Source organism: Camellia sinensis, chromosome 14 (genome assembly GCF_055761805.1).
Source record: "Camellia sinensis isolate YWXY chromosome 14, ASM5576180v1, whole genome shotgun sequence".
Classification (NCBI taxonomy): Eukaryota; Viridiplantae; Streptophyta; class Magnoliopsida; order Ericales; family Theaceae; genus Camellia; species Camellia sinensis.
The window spans coordinates 75,976,878-76,001,689 of NC_138974.1; the positions used below are offsets into that span (position 1 = coordinate 75,976,878).

At 39.7% G+C, this 24,812-nt stretch overlaps 3 protein-coding genes across 3 annotated transcripts; 1 reads left to right on the plus strand and 2 right to left on the minus strand.

The window, feature by feature from the left end:
* Window positions 1–3,016: 3,016 nt before the first annotated feature.
* LOC114318250 (uncharacterized) lies at window positions 3,017–3,854 on the minus strand. The gene is made up of 2 exons (XM_028265095.2): window positions 3,353–3,854; window positions 3,017–3,309 (listed from the first exon to the last, which is right to left on the minus strand). The coding sequence occupies exons 1-2, from the start codon at window positions 3,852–3,854 to the stop codon at window positions 3,017–3,019; spliced, it is 795 nt and encodes a 264-aa protein (XP_028120896.2).
* Window positions 3,855–13,894: 10,040 nt separating this feature from the next.
* On the plus strand, window positions 13,895–15,004 carry LOC145807090 (uncharacterized). Its single transcript, XM_082905017.1, has one exon. It carries the CDS (start codon window positions 13,895–13,897, stop codon window positions 15,002–15,004), a length of 1,110 nt encoding a protein of 369 aa, XP_082761143.1.
* A 3,590-nt stretch (window positions 15,005–18,594) lies between these two features.
* Window positions 18,595–19,179, minus strand: LOC145807091 (uncharacterized). The gene has a single exon (XM_082905018.1). It carries the CDS (start codon window positions 19,177–19,179, stop codon window positions 18,595–18,597), a length of 585 nt encoding a protein of 194 aa, XP_082761144.1.
* Between the last annotated feature and the right edge of the window lie 5,633 nt (window positions 19,180–24,812).

The following is a 24,812-nucleotide window of genomic DNA, read 5'->3' on the forward strand; positions in this document are numbered from 1 at the left end:
GGAGTAAATACATTGAATGAAAAATATATGGGTAATCATATTAACTGATGCGGAAATAGTTTGGATCGGATGTTTGAATTACGAGTCTCGTCTGAAAAAACTCCCTATCAATTGAGAAACTACTAGTGTTTCTCAATATTTATCCACACTCCAAATTCCTAAGCTTTCAAACTGGTAGTCTCAAGATAGATGAATATAGAGAAAATTTATTGTTTTGGTGTGTCTATACAATGTTGAGCATGAGCTCTTATATAGGCATATATATCAAACCATGCATATCTCATGGTTAGGCCACACTATGTATACCACATGTCCAAAACCATGTGTCCCTTATGGTTTCCAAGACCATGTGTCCCTTATGGTTAGGCCATGTGTGAATAGACCATGTGTATCATGTGGCCTTCAAGGTTAGGTCACACCATGTATACCACATGGTTTCTAACATATGATTTCCAACATCTCCCACTCATCCACACATCCACATTATGTGTTATATGGTCAATCGTCATTTCTCAATCTCTCATTCAATCTACCCCTTATACAGAAAAATAGAACATACGACATGACGAGAAGGTATAAGATAGGAGTGTTATATTAAGTCACCATAAACTAACATAGCACATCACGTGAAATATCTTGTCTAATCCCTAGATTCATTGGATCATACCAGATCAAACATTTTAAAACTCTTCGCGAGTCATAATTCATAAGCATGCTTGATCTCAACATTGTATATGTACTCATGATTATATCGTGATCTTAAATCTGACACAATCGCCTGGGCAATGAGTTACAATACAAGGTTATGATTTCCAACAATCTTCCCTAGCAACTCATGTCCATTCAATCAAACTTGACCGCTTTCCTAGACATGATCCTCTAGATCGTATTCATCACGACCCTTAGATGACATGCTAAAGTAGTGACATCAAGTCATCACTTCATGACATAATTCTAGGTTCAAGGGTATAGAGTGCTAGAGCAAGGATCCATCTAGCCACTTCTTTAAGTGGTCGACGGTAGCACATACAGTATGATATGTATGCTATGGTGGAGCTCCCACTAAATTTGGTCTGTCACTCTCTAACGCTATGCGAATCTTAGTCTAGTCGTTATACAAGCGCCTAACCTGAGTTTCTTAGCATATTCGCTCATCAAGCACTTATCTAAGACCTCACATTCGGCTATATTCAGGCTTCATAAAGCTGTGGATAACTTCATGTTTGACTTTTTAGCCAATGTTAAAGCGACATCTTAAAATAATAAATCAGTTTTGTTTACTTCTCAAGTTACAAAACATTTACCTCACTCACTCTCTAAGCACCAAGATAACAAATGTCTCATCTCCTCGCTCTACAAGTGCCAAGGTGATTGCCAATGTGAAAAGGCTGATCTAAGCCTGGTGACATCATATACAACGTGTGCTAATAGTATCAGTTACGCCATAAAACCACATGAATAAATAATTATGCATAAGATACTCAAAAAATATCCAACAAAGTCAATGAGGTATCCACAAAACATCAAATCCTGCGAAAATCCTAAACTCCTAACATGAGTTTGGAAAACGTCTCTAGCAGTAGCTTTAGTAAGTGGATCAGCCACCATCTTGCTAGTGGAGATATGTTGTAAGACTACCTCTCCTCGTGTAACCACATCTCGAATAAAGTGAAATCTAATGTCGATATGTTTGGTTTTACCATGATACTTGGGATCCTTAAAATATGCCAAAGCTGCCATACTGTCGATATAGATCATAACAACTTCATCTGTAAGAGCTGTGATCCCAAGCTGCTGAAAGAACCTCCTCAACCAAACAGGCTCTTGTACTGTTGCTGAACTAGCAACGTGCTCTGACTCCATCATGGACGAAGTAGTGCATGATTGCTTCTTACTACACCAAGAAATAGTTGCTCCACTAAGTAGGAATGAATAACCAATGGTAGACTTGCGCTCATCTTTATCAGTAGCCCAGTTTTTGTCACTGTATCCCTTTAGTCTCAAATCTCCACCTTGATAGCAAAGTATGAGATCTGTCGTCCCACGAAGATAGTGAAAAATTTTCTTCACTGCTTGCCAGTGAACAAGTCCTGGGTTACTTTGGTAATGACTGAACAATCCCACTTCAAAACATATGTCTGGTTGAGTACACATCATGGCGTACATCAGATTGCCAACTGCACTCCCATATGGAATTTTTGCCATTTGTTTCTTTTCTTCATTTGTCTTAGGGCAAGAGTCAAAGCTCAGATTACGTCCCTTCTTAATTGGAGTGTCAATGGGTTTGGAATAGTGCATACGAAATTGTTCCAAGATCGTCTTAATATAAGTCTCTTGAGACAAACCATGAAGCCTCTTAGAGAGATCTCTAAGGATCTTAACTCTAAGCACATAATTTGCATCTTCCATGTCCTTCATTTCAAAAGTAGAGGACAACCATTCTTGAGTGGCGTCAATCATCTCCATGTCATTTCTAACTAATAAAATGTCATCAACATACAATGATAGAATAATGAAACTCTTTCCTGATCGTTTGACATACACACAATGGTTTTCCTCCATCATCTCAAACCCAGTTAAAACAATGGCTTTATGGAATCTAAAGTACCATTGTCTAGATGATTACTTTAAACCATAAATGAAATGTTTGAGGCGGCATACTTTGCACTCTTATTTATTGACCTCAAGGCCTACTGGTTGATCCATATAGATCTCTTCATCTAGTTCTCCATTGAGAATGCAGTCTTAACATCCATTTGGAAAAGTTCCAAATCCAAATGTGCGACAATAGTTACAATTAGGCGAATAGAGGCAAATCTCACCACCGGGGAGAATGTTTCATCATAATCTATACCCTCTCTTTGGTTATGGCCTTTCGCCATAAGATGGGCGTTATACTTATCGATTGTCTCATTAGCCTTGAGCTTAATTTTAAGACCCATTTGTTACTAATGGTCTTGCGCCCAGGTAGAAGGTTAACCAACTCCCAAACTTGGTTCTAAGCCATAAAACTCATTTAATCCTTTATAGCAATCGTCCACTCATTAGCATGAGGTGAAACTAATGCTTCCTCATAGGAAGCAGGCTCATCAAGATCCAATGAAGTACACATGAAACATTCCCCATCAATCCTATAACAACGATGATGAATGCTTCCACGTTCACTTCTACGTAACTGGGATCCTAGTGAGTCATTTTCTGATAGAACTCTCTCACTAGGAGGTAAATCACTCCCACTATCTTTGGCAATTTCATGATAAGTCTCTAATTCTTCACTCTTACCAAAAGATGGTGTGATTTCCTCAAAATCTTGCAGCTCATAATGCAAGATCTTTATTTACTGCACCAATACTAGAAAATTCATTCTCAATGAAATTGACATCTCGCAACTCATTTTCAGTCATTCCACCACTAAGGAGGTTGGCTTGCGCCATCATCGATTTAACGATATCAAGTAAAGTGCGATTCCATCTCTCTACTACACCATTTTGTTGTGGAATCCTTGGAATCTTTAATTGCCTACATATCCTCTTTTCCTCACATAGTCCTTGAAACTGATGTGATAAATACTCATGCCCTGGATCTATTCGAAGGATTTTCAATTTCTTGTCTGTTTGATTCTCAACTAGTGCAACAACGCACTTGAAACAATCCAATGCCTCAAAGCGATATGAGATCAAATAGACATAATTAAATCGTGAGTGCTCATCAATAAATGTAAGGAAATAAGAAGCGCCATGGTGTGCCTTTACATTCATAGGTGCGCTAATGTCAGAGTGAACTAACTCTAGAGGATATAAAGCCCTAAGTGCCTTTCCAAAAGTCTTCCTATAGGCCATTGGAAAGAAAACCATATCCATACAAGACTTTATTTACATATAAACCCAACTGATCGCCATCAAAATGAAAACTAAAACCAAATCCTAACAAAACAATAACTGATAAAAGATTACATTGGATACCAGGCGCATAAAGCACGTCATGGAGGAGTAAGATGCCCGAAACACATCTTGAGCTGATAAGAACCAACTCCAAGGACATCCTCACGAGTTTCATTACCCAAGGTAATGTATTGCTTGCCAACAGGTATCTTTTTGTAATCCATAAACCCAACTCTTTCTCTAGTTATATAGCGGGTGGCTCCTGAGTTTTCTTTGCATCAGGGCATTCTCGAGCAAAATGATCTAACTTCCCACAGTTATAGCAATTGACTTTAGTTTAATCTTTGTTTCTAGGGCGCTTGCCTCGACAATGCTTCATTACATTACCTTCCTTAGCACCAAGGTTACTAGCTGCACCACCATGTCTTTCTTGTTTATTATACTTAGGCTTGAATGCCTTACATTGCCCATCTTGAGTGACAAGGACAATGCTGCGGTACGACCACAGGCACTCCGCTTCAAGCTCAAGGTGACGGGAAATATCAGCAAAATTCTTGGTATTCTCATTGTGTGCAAGCATAAGTTTCATTTGCCTCCATGAATCGGGCAAAGAACATATCATAGTTGTAACCTGTTACTCATCAGTAAGAAAATTACCATTAGCCTTCAAATCACGTATTATGGCTGACATAGCTCTAAGATGCTCAACCATTGAGTGTTTTGGATCCATAGCATATTGCTCAAATTTCAAAATTAGAGCACGTAACCTAGTTGCAGATGTGGTCTCATAGGTAATTTTCAATTGATTTCACATATCAGGAGTAGTGGGGCCTACCTCAAACTCCCCAATGAGATCATTGTGCATGCTGCTAAGCATAGTATAGCGCACTGGTCTCTCCTGACCCATTTCTCATAGTTTTTCATGTCACGGTGATTTTCGGCAGTGGTCCATTCCTTAGGACAGATCATAAGGGTAGTCAAAGTGTGTAAGACTTCTTGTTCATTAAGCAAGTACTGAATTTTTTGGTGCCATGTATCATAATTGGACCCATTCATTTTTTCTCATTTGGTGAGGCCAGCTACAACATTCTTAGAGGCCATTTCACTGATGGTATTGCACAGGGTTTGACATTAGTACACATTTTTTAATTTTAAATTTTATTTCCAAAAACACAATTGGCATGCAATATTTCCACTTACATAGAGAAATTGAAAATTTCGCTAAGCTCATAATCATCTCCCTTTATATGGGCTAAAATATAGCACCCAATTAATTTTTGAATAAAATTATATAAGAGGCAAAACCATCTCTTAAATCCGCAACATGAAACCATGCATAATATGTGATATCCCAAATTCTACACTAAAAAAATTGAAATCAAGGTAACGTCACTACAAAGTCCTTTTGGTCAATAACCAAGTAAGATTCTAAGAAGGTTAGAGGAGTCAATACAGCATCCCTTCTAACTCCAACCATCTTAGATAGTAGAACTATCTTTTTGACAGATCTTAAGAGGTATTAACATAAGGTCTCATGAGATAAAATATCCCCTCAACTTTTCTTTGCTTTAAGCAAAGTAGTGATTGAAGAGGGATAATAAAAAAAATTACAATATTAAAAGGAGTCAATAATTAATATGACATGAAAAAATAACTTTCCAAAATTTCTTCCAAAAACAACGATTTGGACAAAAAATCTTTGAAAAATCATAACTTTTTCGATATAATTCTGATTAAAGCCCATTTTATATAGATGGAAACCCCATGAAGTGATTTCAAAATATGAAAATTTCAGTTACATAAAACTAAATTTTTTATACTGATTTTTTGAGATAAAAAATCTGCTCTTATGGAGTTTTCCAAAAACTCTTCTCAACATGCCATGATAAACATTGAATTAAACATGAATAAAACAAATCAATGGCATGCAAATCATATGAGGCGAAAGTAAGCAATATAGCTCTGATACCAATGAGGAAAAAATATACAGGAAATCATATTACCTGATGTAGAAATGGTTTGGATAGAATGCTTAAATTACGAGCCTCGCGTGGAAAACCCCCCGTCAATTGAGAAGTTACTAGAGTTTCTCAATATTTATCTACACTCCAAATTTCTAGGCTTTCAAGATGGTAGCCTCAAGATAGATGTATAGAGAGAGAAATAATTGTTTTTGGTGTGCTTACACAATGTTGAACATAAGGCCTTATATAGGCACAAATGATAAACTATGTATATCTCATGGGTAGGCCACCCCATGTATCCCTCATGGTTTTCAAGACCATGCGTCCCTTATGGTTAGAACATGTGTGGATAGACTATGTGTACCATGTGGCCTTTAAGGTTAGGTCATACCATGTGTACTACATGGTATATCACATGTTCCAACATATGATTTCTAACATAAATCAACCAAACAAGTTATACGTAGATTCCACCTCATTTATACTCCAGTCTACCCTCTGAGTTAGCCAAACAAATGAGCCCTTAGATCCTAAATCTATACCACTAAGGCCTCTTTTGGCAAGAAGTTAAAAGTAGTTTTTTGGGCTTTAAATCCCTTTTAAATCACATCACCTTTTTTTTTTACGCATTTAAAAAAAAAAAACTAAAAAAAGTTAAAAAACTAATTTTTAACCTACTTTTCAAAATAACCCTAAGTCAACTTCTAAAGGTTGTGTTGTTAGATTATCTCCAATGATTACTCAAAATTGTCATCAAATTTAAATTTGATGAAAAATAGTTTCTTTTCCTACTCCAACGGTTTCGTCCAATATGTATCAAATTCAAGATTTCATTTTTCTTTTATCAAACTGAGAACCAATGTGCCTTTCATCAAATCATTGTTCATTGCCATTGGATTTTCACCATCGGATGTCCCTCAAATGTCTCCCTAGATGACCACCTCAAGGTAAAAATCTGTGAAAAAATTACATTGGCCGGTCGTCCACTCTGTCGACCAGTGATTTGATGAAACAGCAAAACCTCCCGTTGGAGTACTTGATATCAAATTTTTTTTTTTCTAAAATTTGATAAAAAAAAAAAAATTGATATACCAGTGAAGATACCCTTACAACTTAAAATAAAAATGATTATAACATATTTTAATTTGGATATTAGTGTAACTTTTATTTATAGTTTATTAAAAAAAATTTAAAATTAATTATCTACAAATTAAAAAAATTATTTTTATTTTTTAATTATCAACATTTAAACTCTAATAATTCTACCAGCCATCATGAGCAGAGACGACGTGAATGAAATACATTACCCAATAAAAAATGGTTGAGACCATTAGAAGTAGTGTTCTAATAGCACCATTAATGATATAGTAGTAGGTCCCATCCACTGTCTATGCTTATGTCTTGTTTTGTTTGTTTGTTTTTATTTTTTTTATTTTTTTGACATTCTCCATATATTAATAATATTAGTAATTCTTTTTTTAATGGTATGACTAATTATTGTTACGCAATTGTGAAGTTGTGTCCATGGGGACAAGTATCAGTGGGGTGACTTCAAGTACCAATAATTTGTACCTGGAAGTTGGCAAGAGTAATTTACTCGGTACTTTAAATTTAATGTAGCATTTTAATAATTATTATCTGCAGCATACGTGATATCTGTATAATTTAAATAATTAATAATAATAAATTTAATATTATAATATGTATATTATTCAAGTAATAAATATATTATTCAAGATTTTGGGCTCAAAATTTGTTTACGTTGTGTATAATAATTTTTTTATTTTAATATATATATATAGTTGTCATGTGGCATGAGGAGAAAAAAAAAATATTATGCATCTCAAACAAATTACCAAATTTTCTACCAAACATCTCGCATGAGTGTAGGACCAATACCCATGTGATTTGTGTAGGTCCCACACTTATGTGAGAGGTTTGATAAAAAATTTAATAATTTGTTTGGAATCCTTAGTATATCAGGGAAGAAGGTTTCACCAAGCTAACTTAGACTTTGACTTAATAATGGTATAAATAGATAGATGGATGGATATTTACATATTTTCATATTAATTTTAGAGTGATGGTTGAGACCCCGCCCACAAGACCCCACAAATCTGAACCACTCATGATGTAGACCCCGCACATATATGAGTGGGTCCCACACATACATGGAGGGCCAAGATCAATTTAGGATTGTAGGGGTCATCTCCAAAGAGGGTCCCAAACATTTATCCTAATTTTATTTGGTATCTCAAAAGTGGATGTGATTTTTTGCATCATCATTTCATGTTAATTTTGACATGAAAACCCCTTAATATATATATATATATATATATATATTGGCCTTTTTTTGGTCCTCAAACAAAGAGTTTAAATTTTAAAAGTAATATAATAATAATTTTGACATATCAAGTGGAGACTTTCATGTCAAATTAGAATATGTCAATTTGTTATTATTAAAAAAGTAATTAATTGTTAATTTTCAGCTATAGTTTGTAAATTTTGTCACAAAAAATGTCAGTATAAATTTTAGAGACAGTTTAAAAAATTGTCAAAAAAAATATCACTAATTTTTAACTTTTAAAAAATTCGTCACAGAAAAATATCACTAATTATAAGTTTTAGCTACAATTTTTAAATATCGTAACCAAAAAAGTCACTAATTTTTAATTTTTAGCAACATGCAAAAAATTGTCACAAAAACTTATTTTTGGCGACGATTTAATTGGGACATATTTTCAATAGATTTTGATAGGAATTAAGTCAAACTATTAGGACATATTGGTAATTTACCCAAATATATCTAAATTTGTTTGGGAATGAGAGAAAATAGGCAAAAAAATCACAAAGTCATTATAAATTGTCGTATTATTTCTTTTAATTTTTTACATATCTTTTCGTAAAAAAATTAAATAATCAACTAAAATAGTTAATTTTCAAATAGGTGTCTTTTTTTAATAAATAATTCATATTTTTCAAAACAAATATAATAAAATAAAAATATTACAATTATTATATCGATTTAATTTTTTTAATAGATAATATATTTGAAGATTCCTAAAAATAAGTAATTTAATTCATCAAACGAGACATAAATAAGGCGTCTTTTGTCCAAAAGAAGAAGGGAAGATACATCACATCATTTCAACATATTTGACCGAATAAAAAGTAATTTTTAAATCTTATTTTAATCACATATCAATTATTAACTAAAAACATCCAAAGATACATCACATCATTTCAATAACGTAACGCATCCTTCAGACAAAATATTATCTCATAGATAGATTATGACAAATTATTTTGTCATTTCGATAGTCCGAACCCCTAGAACAAAAGTCATGGTGGGCATTGTTTAATTCATATTTGTTACTTGTGGCTGCCTAAGTACATCCATACCTATCTATACTATATATATATATATATATATATATATATATAATCAAATGTAATTATTTTATCAAAAACTTTTAAATATTTATTTTTAAATTTTTATAATTTTAAAATACTCTCTTTTCTACGTGGCAACCTTATTTGATTTCTTTTCATGTTTTCTATTTTTTTTCATTTTTTATTTGTTTGATTAATTAAAATTAAAATTAATTTCATTACTTATGGATAAAGATTTGAATTTCAAAATTCTTCCATATAGATAAACATATAAAAATTGAAAATTAATTTTATGATCTACAGATAAAGATAAAAAATAAACAATTAATTTAAAAAAATTAATTTCATAACTTATAGATAATTTAAAATTTCTTTCCATAAATAAACAAATAAAAGTTGATAAATAACTTATAAAAATTAATTTCATGGCCTATAAATAAAGATAAAGATTAAATAATTGATTTTTTTTTTTAAAAACAAAATTACTCTCTTCCCCCCCTCATTTCGTACTTTAATTAAAAATTCATAAATAATTTATAAAAATTTATTTCATGACCTATAGATAAAGATAAAAATTTTAAAAATTATTTAAAAAAAATAATTTCATGACTTATAGATAAATAAACATATAAAAATTAATAAATAATTTATAAAGATTAATTTCGTGGCCTACAGATAAAGATAAAGATTAAATAATTGATTTTCAAAAAATTTAAATAATAAAATTTAGATAAAGATATGATTTGTTAATCTATATATCTATCAAAAACATATATATCTAAATCTTTATTTTGATTTACTCTTTTTTTTTTCTCCTATCACATATTATCTTTTTTTATTTTAAATTTTTTATCTTATGAAATGCTCTTATCTATAACTTCTTATCTCCTATTAAATTCTTAACCTTCTCTTGATAATTTTTATTATTCGTTATTATCTACCAAATGATAAAGATTATAAAAAAAAAAATTATCGCTCTGAATGAGAATAGTATTAATAATGAAATAATAAAGGCTACATGGGAGAAGACAGCACAAAAATCTCACAAAATTAATTTTTTTCACTATATTTATAAAAGGTAATAATTTGAGATTCTTTCTATTAGTTATTAAGAATAATTTGCATTAGATCATTGTTATGTTTTTTTTTTAAATTTTTTTATAAGGGTGTCATTCGTTATACTATTTCTTCAATCCCATCTCTAAATTCTCTCTTTGAAATTTTTGTTTTTTCAATAATTAAGTTTAGAATCAATTTCTTATCAAATTTGTTTTCTTGATCCTTATTTTATTAAAGGATCGAGACGAATAAAACTTTCATATAATATATGAAATTAATGAATATAATACAAAGATGATAGGGAAGTACTACATATTTGTCAATATCTCTATGTTATTATTAGTTGATTTGCTAGATTATACTAGCAATTTAAAGCCCATATGATTTAATTCAATGTTCATGACTCTATTTGTATTTGACCATTTTTTCGTTGAGTAACCGATATAATTTTTTTTTGGGTATATAATGATTAAAGCTATCATTTGTTATATTTTTTCAAGTACAATTCAGATAATTTTTTATCATTTTTTTATAAATAAAATGGATTAAAACTATTCTCTTATATAATTTTTATAATACTATGACATTCTTATCTTGATTAATTTTTTTAAAATGACGTAGGAACTATGCAAGTATTATTCAAACTATGGAGAATGATTTATACTTTGATATGATATGAGTGTGTCATTGATAGAGGAAATCAAAGATAGAGAGTTGCTAATATAATCAATTAATGATTTGTTTGAGAAGTTCTTTTATAAGCAAGGCAACAAACTTAGATTAAATTTTTTTAAAAACTACTTATAAATTATAATTAAAAGTTGATATTTATTCATAATTTGATCCCACAATAATAATATACACCACTGATTTAAAAGTCCAAGTAAATTTATAGTAACTTTTCTGAGCTTATAGAATTTCTCTCTTTTAATGTTTTGTTTAGTTTGATACAAGTTATTTATGTTATCAAGTGACACACAAAATATATATAGTCTATTTTTCTGTGCATCGCACGGGTTACAGCTAGTTATTATAATATGATTATTATATTATACTATTAGTGTGAAGAAGCCAGTGTAACACTAATTTTTTATATCAAATTTACCCTACAACTACTACCCGCTTATTATTCTCTCAACTACTTAAGTCTTCGTTTCGCGTTCTAATCTTAGATTAAAATAATCACAAAATAACAAAATAGGTGTAGGGGGGTTTAAGATTAAAGGAGTAATTAGAGAGGTAAAACTATGCTAATGGTTTACTGATGATGGAAGTGACTTGAGAATGAACAACAACAACTATTTAGGAATTGGAGAGTGTGTAGCTGGGTGAGGGTGAAGCAAGTGGCTCAAGAAGAAGTGTATGGCAGTACCAAATTGGGCAGTATCTCTTCCAAATCTCCAAAATTCCTCCTCTGAACCTTGGGAAATGGGTCTTATTTATAGGCTTTTCCTTGATGCCAAGAAGACACCAAGTGGCCAAATAAAGAAAAGACATGTGTCCTAGAGGATCACATGAAATATTCTGTCTTGAGCCACAAGGCTGAAGATGCCACGTGTCCCTCTGCATGTACTGTGTACTATCTATTTGCCTACGCAACTACCTTTTCTGAGCCTCGGCAAGTGTAGTTGTGACTGGAGTGTTTAGCACTGCAACTCTCTTTTGAGCCTCAACAAGTGCAGTTGCAGCGAGAGTGCTTGCCTCTGCACTTGCCTTCTCAGCTTAAACCTCAACAAGTGCATTTGCAGCGGGTGAACCTCGTCGTTGCACTTGCCTTCTCAGTTCTACTTGGCCAGTACATGCATTCTCAGGATTCCATTAGTCTACTATCGACTATGTTCGTGCTCACCTCAACGAAACCTCCACCCTTAGCCACCTAACCACAAATTCCCCCAGCTTCTCAAGACGAAGGCCATAGCCAAGCCTACTATCAGCCATGCTGTGCCTTTATACCAAGCCCAATGGGGCTTCCTTAGTCCTGCCTGTGCGACTAAGGCAGATCCATGACCTGGATAATGGAAAGGGAGTCCTTTATGTTCGAGCTACCCTGCTCCCATCTTCGCGGAGTTGCCGCGGTAAACTGGTATTTCTGGGCCTACTATCAGCTCCAATCATTAAGTCTTGGGGCCTGCTATCAATGCCAAATTAATAAACTATGGGGCCTACTATCAGCCCTAGGCTAGTAATGCCTTGGCACCTGCTATCGGCGCCAAGCATTAGCCTCTACTTGCAGAGAAAAACCTCTCTCAAAGGCTACTATCACCTTGGCAGGGTATTTCTTCTGCAACTTAGTTGCTGCGGTAGTCGTTTCCTGTGACAAGTTCAGACGGCATGACCGAAGATATTAGAGATAGCGGCACCGACAGAATGCCTCCGCAATTTGGGCACTGCAAGTATTGCCTCGGCAACTTAGTTGCCTCGGTCTTCTCTTTCCTTCGGCAACTCCAGATGATCGTGACACCGACATTACTTGGAATGGCGGCGGCACCGAAGATACTTGGACTGGCGACGTTGAGACAAAGTGCCTCAGCAACTCTGCCGCTGCACATGTTCTCTCGGCAACTTTCAATGGCGGCAAAACAGAAGTTAATAGGAATGGCGGCGCTGAGACAAAGTGCCTCAGCAACTTTGCCGCTGCACATGTCCCCTATGCAACTTCACCGCTGCAGGTGTTGCCTCTGCAACTTGACTTGGGCATTTTTCCTCGCTAAGTCCATCTGGAGCCTTGGTGGGTCGGACTTGCCTCGGCCCACTTGTTGGCCCACTTCCCTTGGGCTTTGGCCCACACTCCTTTCTTATCCCTAGTCGCCTTCTCAGGGCGATCTTTGTGCTTGAGTCCATACTTAGTTTGGGGTTCAATTTATAACCCTCTACATTTTGCCCTCTACGCGCGTGGGAGACACACTCCCTATTTCCCGCACAGGCATGACGTTAGCGGGCAGCCCAAGTGTTGCGTCGGTTGGGTCAAAAGTTGCGTCAGTTCTGAAAAGGTACCCTTTTGACTGCTAAGTCATAATGGACCTAGGGTAGTATGCTAGCACCCTTTTCTGATTTTCTTTATAAATAATGCTCCTTGCGTCCACCGGTCCCCCACTTCTTCCAAAAACACCTTTCTGTCTCCTTTGTCTTCTTCTCTCCCTTGTCCCCTCTTTCCAAAGCTTTTTGACTTTCTTTACTCATTTTCATGGCTAGCACGAGGTTTCTTGCTGACAAGGCTGCCCCACCCCCTATTGAGTGGAGGCGGGTCCCTTATTTCGGAAGGTTGGACGACCCCTTCTGGAAGGGGGTTGATTCTTTTATTCCTGACACCCCTTCTCTAGAGAAGCCTTTGCTTCCTTTTGGAGAGGCCGCCTTGGAAGACGCAGACATGGTAAACCCGGTTTCATTGCTGCGGTTTCGTATGGAGCATGGCGACTTCCCACATTCTTACATCTACTATTGTATTTATTCGGGCCCTACAGCTGATTGGTCCCTTTGGGTCGATGACGTCATGGCGGATGGCAGCTTCGAGCAGGGTCTACGTGATGTTCGCCTTTTCAATGCCATTTTAATCTCGAGAGAGAGTTATCAGTGCATAAGGTGCAGACCAACACTGATATGATTGTCTCCCGTTGGAGTCGTGACACCCACACTTTTACCTTGGCATGCGGGGAGATAACCCCAACCCTGGAAAATATTGCCGTCCTCTTACACCTCAGCACCCGCGAAGATTTCCCCTTTGATCCAAAGTCTCTAACCCCTGTAGAGCAAGTCACTGTCACTGCTGTTCAGACAGCCTTTTGGGAGGCGCGGAAGTTTGGTTCTTGGTATGATCTTAGAACCGGGGAACTGTTCCAGGAGAGGCCCAAAAGGGATAATATTACCTATCTTTCTTGGTTGAAGCATTTCTTTAAGGACTTGCATCCAGTCGTAAGGGACATCACTAAGGAGAGCCGCGAGTCCATAGTTGGTCCAGGCTACCGAGGTGACTTGTATTTGGCGGCATTCATCAGCTATTTTATCTCATTCTTCATTCTACCTAGTAACCCTGCCGAAAGTATTAATCCCCTGGTATTTCCCTTGGCTGTAAAGCTTTGTAGCAGTAACCAAATCCCTCTGACTCCCCTCTTTTTGGACAACTTATACTTTCGTCTTGACCTTATCCATTCGGACATGGAGCGTTCCATGGGCCGCTATGACGTGTGGAGCTTTGTACATACCCAGTTCCTGACTGCCTTTTTCTATAAGAGATTTCCTGTCGTGGGCCCTACCCCTAAGGAACACGAGCCCTTCTTTACTGATGAAGTCTTGGATGCAGAGGGCCACCCTGTCCTAGATGCAGAGGGTTGGCTTGTCACGAGGCAAGTGCGTCAGTCCCGCCCTCGCATCTCTCGGCGGTCTGGCCTTGGCACCAACAGGTCTTTTTCAGACTATGTTGACTATATGGAGGAGTGCGTCTTCCGCCCTTTCATTCAGCCTCTCCCAAGCATTTCTGTTGTCCTCTTTTATTTTTCAGAGTCCCACCATGTTGATTTTTCTCTCGACAGCATCCAGGCTAATTCTCTCCTTATTGCCGCTATGATTCGCCCTGGATTCCTGTTCGTGTGGAACGAAAAAGGCATGTCCAGTGTCGTATATCGACCGGACAGGGTTCTTATGCAATTCGGGATGGATCAGGGCGTTCCATATGCTCCCCCGCCTCATATTGATTTCCACTGGAGTTTTTAACGATTTACCCGAGACTACACTGCTCTAATTATGGAGGGCCTAGGGGTCATGGAGCTTTCTTCACTCGGAAGAGAAGATGCCTGTACTTCCGACAATAGGCTATTCTAGGATCGCAATCTTAGTTCCTTCCTCAAGTTTTGCAATAATGCCCCGGTCGTCCCAGCAATGGAGCCTATCCCACAGCCCGATATTTCCTTTCGCCTGCCTTCTGGTCGAGGGAAACAATCTAGTATATTCTGTCGCTTCAAGCTTCTGTCCTCGCGCATTGTGGAGGAGCCTCACCCGTTTAGGGTGATGTCTGTTCAACTCTTGCAGATTGCTCCCCCTGAAGTGAGTGCAACAGTATGCATAACCTGTTCTAGGCTAAGGCCAACGGCATCGCCCAGTAGAAAGAGGCTCCGAAAGGTATGTATATTTAGACAAGCATTTTTCTGTATTATCTCCTTGTACTTATCATGTTTACTATAATAACCGCATGATCTTCTTTTTCTTTTAGGGGCCAAGGAGCATATTGCCCTTTGGTCCAGGGGGTTCTTCTAATGCCATTGGCATTTATTCAGACTTAGACAACGATGACAACCTCCTCATTGCGACTAGGGTAACAAAATTCAAGACTCGCAGGACAATTCTTCCAAACGTTGGAGAGGAACCAATTGTGGGAGGTGATCCGACCACTGAGACCGAGGCAGAGCCAATTGTGGAGACTGGAGACAATGTGCAAGTTCCTCTTGCTGCAGAAGTTGCAGCAAGTGATATAGCCACCGAGGGTTTAGAGCCTCTGCATCCTTCTAACTCTATGCACTCTGGCCGTTCCTCTATTGGAAGGGATGACTTTGTACCTGAGACCCTTAGAGAAGATCGCGGCACGAAAGAGAAGCTGGAAGTTGTACCACCTACCCTTGGAGCTGCATCGGGTAGTTCCTCTCAATGTACTAAGTCCCCGCTAATTCAGCAAACTCCACTTCCAGACATTCAAGTTGTTGGAGAGACTGCAAGTGCAGCGGCTGCTTCTACTATCCCTGTTATGACCCCTCTGGACTTATACAGACTTGCAGAGGTAGCTGTTAGTTTAGCCGCCCACACTGTTATTACTGCTGCTGGGGCCTCTGATCCAGTTGCTTCGGCGACCTCTGAACAGCTGGCAGACTTGTACCCTGCCCATTTTCCAGAGATGCCAGCTGACCTTGGGATGTCTCGTGACTTTTATACTGGGATAGATACCACTACGGTTCCGGATTTGAATGTTGGAGATTATCAGATAGATGACCTTTTCTCGAAGCAACGCGACGATGCAGGCAGTTTTGGTCTTTCTCGTGAGGCTAGTTCACCCAATCATCAACCAACGTCTACTCACTCCATTACCACGGGGCAGTCATCTTCAGGGGAGGTGCGCCGCCCTCAGACCTTCGGTCGCTCCGTCAGCCTCCCTCTAGTGATCGAAGCGGGCTGTGGTGTGAGAAAATCTCCTCGGTCCTCACAGAAAGTATCCTTCTTAAGTTACTGGGTTTCCTCCGAAGCTGCTGCAACCCTTGCTCGTATCCAAACACTGCATCCGGATACCTTTACCGCCTTTAATGTTCCTGGGTCAATAGTTCAGACGACACTACTGGAGTTACTTGCTGGCTTTATTCGTGATCTTGCCACTAAGCATATCCTGACCACTCCTAGCAAGTTCGTGGAGAGTGTCGAGGCCAATCTGAGCGGCTTTGAGAGGAGTGGTTTTGACCTATCATGGATGAGGGCTAGGCTCCAGAAGGTTGATGGCTTCCTTGAGCACGCTGACAATGTGGCGATCATCGCGTCCCTGGAGGAAACTATTAAGGAGTGTGAGGATGCCCTGGCGCAGCACCGGCAAAACCTGGCTTGGCTCAAAGAGAAGGACTTTGCATTGGTTGCCCAATTGCCTCAAGATGTAACTCTGATGGACTCGCTCTTGAAGGGTTTGATTTGATGTAACTTTGTGACTTTGCTATGGTTTCTTCCGTTTTTCTTTATTTTGTTGTTGCATCGCATTTGGTGCGTCTTTTCTTCTCTTTTTCTCTGTCATAACTTCTTTTTCAAACACTGTAATCATGTTCTGGAAGTTTGACTTCAATGAAAAAGTATGGATGCTTGGTAATACTCTTAAGTTTCATTTCATTGCTTCCCTTACATTGCTTTCACATAGCTTCTAAAGATAAGGCAAGCTCTTTACAAGTGTAAAATTTCATTAGGACTAAGCTTTTACAAGGATAAACTTTCATTAAGTATTGAAAACTTTCCTCACACTAAGTGTATATAAGAGTAACATGTTCACTAAGTGTACAACCCTTTCTTTACACTTTGTTTTAGAAGTATTAACAAAGAAACTTACAACTCTTGGCAAAAGAAATTAAGGAAAATATTCTTTGACATACTTGGCGTTGATAGGGCCAGTTCTGAATCCATCATTTACTCTTGTCAACTTTTAGTACCTGCTGCTGCTTACCTCAGCAACTTTGTAGGGACCTTCCCATCTAGGTGAGAACTTGGGAATTGGCTGCCCCCGCATGATTGCATCTACTGTTTTCTATGCTAAATCCCCTTCTTTAAACTTTCTGTGATGAATAGATTGATTGTAGGCATGGGCTATGGATTGATGATACTTTTCCATTGCTCATGAGGCCCGATCTCTTCTTTCTTCAGCTGCCTCTACATCGTTGTTCTTGCTATCTGGAACTAAGTGTACTAGCATAGCCATTCTTGCTGAGGGTACTGCCAACTCAACTGGTAACACAGCTTCGGACCCATATACTAGGGAAAATGGGGTTGCCTGAGTTGGCTTCCTCTTTAACGTTCTGTACGCCTAGAGTGCTATGGGGAGTTGCTCAGAACATGTGCCTCTTGCTTCATCCATCATCTTACTCAATGTTCGGATGAGGGTTTTGTTGGTCGCCTCAGCTTGTCCATTCCCTTGGGGATAGTACGGACTAGACTTATGATGCTTAATTTGGTAGGCATCCAACAGTCTTCCCACATGGAGATTTACAAAAGAACTTCCATTGTTAGACAACATTACTTTGGGTATGCCAAACCTGCAGATTATGGTCTCTCTGATGAAGTTGGCTACCCCTGCCCCATTTGCCTTCCTCATTGGTATAGCTTCTACCCACTTGGTGCTAACTTCGGTTGCTGCAAGTATCTATCTGTATCCTTTGGATTGCTGCGCTAGGGCCTACCAAGTCAAATGCCCAAGTATGGAACGGATAAGGAGTCTTGATGTTGTGCAATTCAACCGCTGGTACATGTATCAGATTCCCAAACTTTTGACAAGACTGGTACCTCCTCACAAAGTTTTTAGCATCTTCTTCCATTGTTGGCCAGTAGTAGCCGAGGTGAATGAGATGTCCATATAACCGCTGCCCTCCTTGATGCTCTGTCTTGTAGGCTTCCCTTAACACCTCGTTTGCCTCATCTTTTGATAAGCATGGTAAAGGTCCCCCTTCGAAGCTTCTTCGGTATAGCTTGCCATGGTCAAGGAAAAAGCGGAGGGTTCACCTTTTAAATCTGATTGCATCGACTTTATTCTCAGGCAGTGTGCCATTCTCAAGGTAGTCGATATATGGTTGCCTCTATTCTTCACTACTTAAGAAATGGGCTTCCTCTTCCTTATGATGGGACTGACATTTTGCACATTGCCTCTGCAATTCGATACTTTCCTTTTCCATCTCTGGCCAGTAGTATCCTTGCCGCTGTATTTGTCGGTACAGGTTGATATCTCCATCTCCACAAGACTTAGCATGGATCTGCTTAAGTTTGTCAGTTGCTTCTTGCCTACCGACGCACCTTGCTAGCAAGTTGTTGGGACTGCGAAAATACAACTCTCTTCTGAGGAGCAGAAATGGAGTAGGTTCTGCTGGTCTAATTACTCCTTGGCCAGTTTTCAACTGCTGGATTATATCTGCTTTCCACCCCTCAGCATCTTGCTCTGCATGTTCTTCAGTTAGCACTGCTGGTGTTGTCCTTTTCTCGATGACGATGGCCATACTACCGTCTGGTATCTCCACCTTTTCTCCCAGTGTAGCCAAGGTATTAGGAAAACGGTTATGTGCTCGAGGGGTATACTGGATTTGGACATCGTCAAACTGAGCAAGCAACTTTTGGACTACAGTGCGATATAGGGTTAACGAAGGTTCCTTCAAGGAGAAATCACCCATTGTTTGTTTGACAACTAACTTGGAGTTGCCCTAGATTCTCAACTTACGGAGGCCCTTTTTTTGGACAGTTATCCGGCCCAGTATCAATGCTTCATATTCGGCCTCGTTGTTTGAACACTCAAAATCAAGCTTATATGATAGATGAAACTTCTCTTCTTCTTGACTAGTTAGTGTGACACCAGTTCCACCTTTCTTAGCTCTGGAAACTCTGTCAAACTTTAAGTCCCAATAAGTCTCCATTGCAGCTGCTGAGACATGGAACTCACCTGGTAAAGGTACCTCTGCAGGTTCATGTTCACCAGATGGTAACTGGGCCAGTAGGTTTGCGAGTGCTTGGCTCTTAATAGCCTTAGGAGTGATACAAGCGATATCATATTCCGCTAGAGCCATGAGACATCTTGTCATTCTCTCAGTCAGAGCAGGCTTGCTTAGCAAGTAGCGGACTGGATCACTCCGGGTCACAACCTGGATTGGATATGCCAGGAAGTAGTGGCGTAATTTCTGCGCTGTGAAAATTAAGGCTAAACAATGCCTTTCAATTGGAGTATATCGCGACTCGGCACCATTGACTTTGCGACTGATGTAATAGATTGGTTTCTCAATTCCATCTATGTCTTGGACAAGTATGGCTCCAATAGGTCGAGGAGTAGAGGTCAGGTACAGTAGCAGAGGTTTTTTAGGCTTTGGAGCAATCATTATAAGTGGTGAGGTAAGTGTTTTCTTCACCGTATCAAATGCCCATTGGTGTTCTTGCAACCGTTCAAACTTGTGATTCCCTTTCAGCAGTGTCCCAAAGGAAAAGGTTATCTTAGTAAGGGTTGGAATAAACCTCCTGAGGTATGACACCTTACCTAGGAATTTCATCAAAGCCTTTTGAGAGTGTGGCGGCGGCATCTCCATGATTGACTTGACCTTATCCTCATCTACTTCGATCCCCCGTTGGTGTATAAGGAAGCCAAGGAACTTGCCAGCGGTAACTCCAAAGGCACACTTGAGAGGGTTCATCTTGAGGCAGAATTGGCGCAGCGTTGAAAAACCTTTTCCAAGTCGCAGATGTAACGGTTTGCCTTAGTAGACTTGACCACCAGATCATCTACATATACTTCCACTTCATGATGCAACATGTCGTGGAACACTGCAGTCATAGCCCGTTGGTAGGTTACCCCCGCGTTTTTCAAACTGATGGGCATCACTGTATAGAAAAAATTTCCCAATGGTGTCTTGAAAGTCATCTTTTCTGCATCTTTTGCTGCCATTTTGATCTGGTTATAACCACTGAACCCATCCATGAAGGAGAACATCTGATGGCCCGCAGTTGAATCGACAAGTGTATCAACATAGGGCAATTGAAACTCATCTTTCGGGCAGGCCTTATTCAGGTCGCGAAAGTCTACACAGACCCTAATTTGACCATCTTCTTCTGCACAGGAACAATATTTGCTAGCCAAGTTGGGTACTGTATAGGCCCAATGAACTTGGCCCTCTGCAACTTTACTACCTCTGCTTTAATCTTTGCTTCAAGATCAGGGTGATACTTTCGAGCGTGCTACTCGATTGGTTTAGAATTGGGAAAAGTGTCCAAATGATGAGTAACGAGGGATGGGTCAAGACCAGGCATCTCATCATATGTCTAAGCGAAGACATCACTGTATTGCTTTAGTAATGCTATCAATTCTGCCTTAGCTGCTGGAGCCATTATAGCACTGACAAACACCGGCTTGCTCTGCCCAGGTAAGTCACTAAGGTTGACCTCAGTGAGTACCTCTTGTTGGGGTTTAGGCCTATCTTGCATGCATTCAGGGACGGGCTCAGGCGTCTCCACCAATCCTTCTTGGGACTCACTTCCGTCACATTTATTTGTCTCGGGGCCATCCTCCCAGGGTATGAAGTCTGGCCCCCAAGACTGTTATAGGTAGTAAACTGTCTTGTTGCCCTCGCACACCTTGACAATCTTAGGTGGAGGACTTGTGGATTTGCTGCCCTTTTTCCGTCCATTGCTTTCTGAAGCAGCCTCTGTATTTCGAATGTCTTCCCACTTTGGCAATTTTACCCCTGTAGTTTTACCAGTCCTTGGAGCATCCGTGGATAACTTAGAAAAGAAAACTGCATCCGAGTAGTGTGCCTCTTCTACTCCGAATGGCTTTTCAGACGCGTTTATGGTAACTGTGCGCTTTCTCAACTTTGCCTTCACACATCAGTTATAGTTGGAGGGGATAGCCCCATATCGGTGCATCCAGGCTCTCTTAAGTATCATGTGGTAGTTTGTATCTGCTTCAATCACATGGAATTTGGTCGCGAAACGAATCTCGCCAACTGCTAAGTCCACCACAACATGGCCCATAGTGACCTTTTTCTCACCACCAAAACTGGTTACAATAATGGGTTGGCGAACCATTCTAGACTCTGGGATGCCAGCCTTTGCGAAGGTGTCAGCGGTAATGATGTTTATGGACGCCCCACCATCGAGGAAAGCACGCTTGAACTCCACATCATTGATATAAGCTGTGACAAAAAGAGGCCAGTTATGGGGAAATGGGTATGCTCTATCCACCTTTAAAAAGGTAATGGCCCCATAATCTTCCTGGATGCGCCGAGGCACATATTCCTTGGCCTCAGCAACTTCAGCATGGTGCACTTCAGAGATGTTGATGAAAGCCTTTGTTGCTTCCATCCTGATGGCTTGGCTCAGCTCCAATTGGTCAAAGAAAGTGCAAAACTTAACAGAATTTTGTAAGGCTTGAGCATGAGTATCCTCTGCGAATTTTGCCTCTGCAAGTGCTATTTTAGGGAGTTGACCAATTTTAATTTCTTCTAACTCATCATAGTAGAACGCCATGTGCACTTGATCGCACACAAGCCCAAGGTAACTGATCATGTGTACATTTTTCCCCTTCTCTTTGTGGTTAGGATAAGGGTCTTTTCGTACGTTACGATTACTGGCATCTTTGAACTTCAGCTCATTCGCGTCAACCTTCTTTTTGAAGATATTTTTTAACGTCTCACAGTCCCTAGTAGGGTGTCTGGTGGTTCTGTGATAGACATAATAATCTGGGCTTTCTTTATCCTTCTTGGTTGGAGTAACCTCAACCGGCGGTAAAGTAAGTTCACCATCAGCAACCCATTCTTTAACCAAGGACTTAACATTCTCAAGGCTGCAAAGATATGGATTCCTGTCTTCATAACTCTTCCTCTTTCGAGAGGACGAAGCCTCTGCTTGCAAGCGGCTCGGCCCTGTGGAGGTTACCGCAGAAACTCTATTACTACGGGAGTAGCGGTGGCTGTCACGAGATCTGTGTAAAGGACCAGTGGTACTAAGATTTCTAGCTACCTCAATCAAGGCTGAAAAGGTAGGCAAATTATGGTTCACCAAGAAAATCTTATAGTCGTGTATGGCACCTTCCACACATATGCTGACTAAGTGAGCTTCATCCACTGGTTCATGATAGTCAATCGCCTTGTCTTGGAACCGCTTAACATAGTCCAGTATATATTCACCTTCTTTTTGGACGTCTCGCCGAAGTATGAGGGTTGTAACTTTTTTCTAGACTTGGAAGAGCTTCGTGTGAAACTTGTTTACTATCTCCTCCCAACTCTTAATCGAGTTGGGAGCCAAGTTCACATACCAACTGTAAGCTCTTTCAGTAAGTGATTTGGAGAACTCCCGAGGCGCAGAGAGTGGTCACTGCCATGGACACCAAGAGTTTCAATGAACCTGACCACGTTTTCTCTAGCATTGCCTTGTTTTCCATCAAACTTAATAAACTTGGGCACCGCATACGCAGTTGGGTAGGGCATGGCCAATATCTCTTGGGAGTATGGGGGCTTCACATCTGGGTCTGGGAGAGATGGCAGTTGCTTTTTGCTGCACTCTTGCTCGAGTATAGCTTGTACATCGGCTAGAGTAACAAAGTGAGTGGGTTGGAATGGTCCAGTCTGCTCCTGGGTAACTGAACCGGTGGCTGTACCGTTAACCTGAGGTACCACCAGAGGCACCTGGATCGGAGCTCAAACCTCAGGGAACAAGTTAGGCGTTGGGTTTGGAACTGCTACAGGTGGGGGTGCGTGCACTGGAGCTGGTTTAGAAGCCATGGCCATAATAGCCTTAGTGAGAGTTTGCAAAGTTGCCAGGATCTCCCTTTGCGTATCCTGGAGCGACTGAACTGCCTCAACCACGACACTGTGGTCATGGTCTTCCGCATACGGTACTCCGTCATTGGAAGAGCCTTGCTGCCGTGGGAGTTGCTGAACTTCATCTTCTGTCATTTTTTCTAGCGAAGTGTGTAAGCCACTGCGGGTATGAACCATCAACAAAGCAGCCTCCCCAACAGAATCGCCAGAAATATAGGGGGGTTCAAGATTAGAGGGGTGATTAGAGAGGCAAAACTATGCTAATGGTCCACTGATGATGGAAGTGACCTGAGAATGAACAGCAGCAACTATCTGGGAATTGGAGAGTGTGTAGCTGGGTAAGGATGAAGCAAGTGGCTCAAGAAGAAGTGTATGGCAGTACCAAATTGGGCAGCATCTCTCCCAAATTCCCAAAATTCCTCCTCTGAACCTTGGGAAATGGGTCCTATTTATAGACTTTTCCTTAGTGCCAAGAAGACACTAAGTGACCAAATAGAGAAAAGACATGTGTCCTAGAGAATCACATGGAATATTCTACCTTGAGCCACCAGGCTGAAGGTGCCACGTGTCACTCCGCATGTACTGTATACTATCTATTTGCCTCCGCAACTACCTTTTCTGAGCCTCGGCAAGTGTAGTTGCGACGGGAGTGTTTGGCGCTTCAACTCCCTTTTGAGCCTCAGCAAGTGCAGTTGTGGCGGGAGTGCTTGCCTCTGCACTTGCCTTCTCAGCTTAAACCTCAGCAAGTGCACTTGCAGCGGTGAACCTCGCCGCTACACTTGCCTTTTCAGTTCTACATGGCCAGTACATGCATTCTCAGGACTTCATTAGTCTGTTATCGACTATGTTCGTGCTCACCTCAGTGAAACCTCCACTCTTAGCTACCTAACCACAAATTTCCCTAGCTTCCCAGGGCGAAGGCCATAGCCAAGCCTACTATCAGCCATGTTGTGCCTTAATTCTAAGCTCGAGGGGGCTTCTTTAGTCCTGCCTGTGCGACTAAGGCAGGTCCATGACCTGGGTAATGGAAATGGAGTCCCTTATGTTCGAGCTACCCTGCTCCCATTTTCGTAGGGTTGCCACAGTAAACTGGTATTTCTGGGCCTGCTATCAGCTCCAACCAGTAAGTCTTGGGGCCTGCTATCAGTGCCATGTTAATAAACTATGGAGCCTACTATCAGCCCTAGGCTAGTAATGCCTTGGGACTTGCTATCAGCGCCAAGCATTAGTCTCTACTTGCAGAGGGAAACCTTTCTCAAAGGCTATCACCTTGGCTGGGTATTCCCTCTGCAACTTAGTTGCTGCGGTAGTAGTTGTTACGGTTGTCGTTTCCCGTGGCAAGTTCAAACGGCATGACCGAATATATTAGAGATGGCGGCGCCGACAGAATGCCTCCGCAACTTGGGCGCTGCAAGTATTGCCTCAGCGACTTAGTTGCCTCGATCTTCTCTTTCCTGCGGCAACTCCAGATGATCATGATACCGACATTACTTGGAATGGCGGCG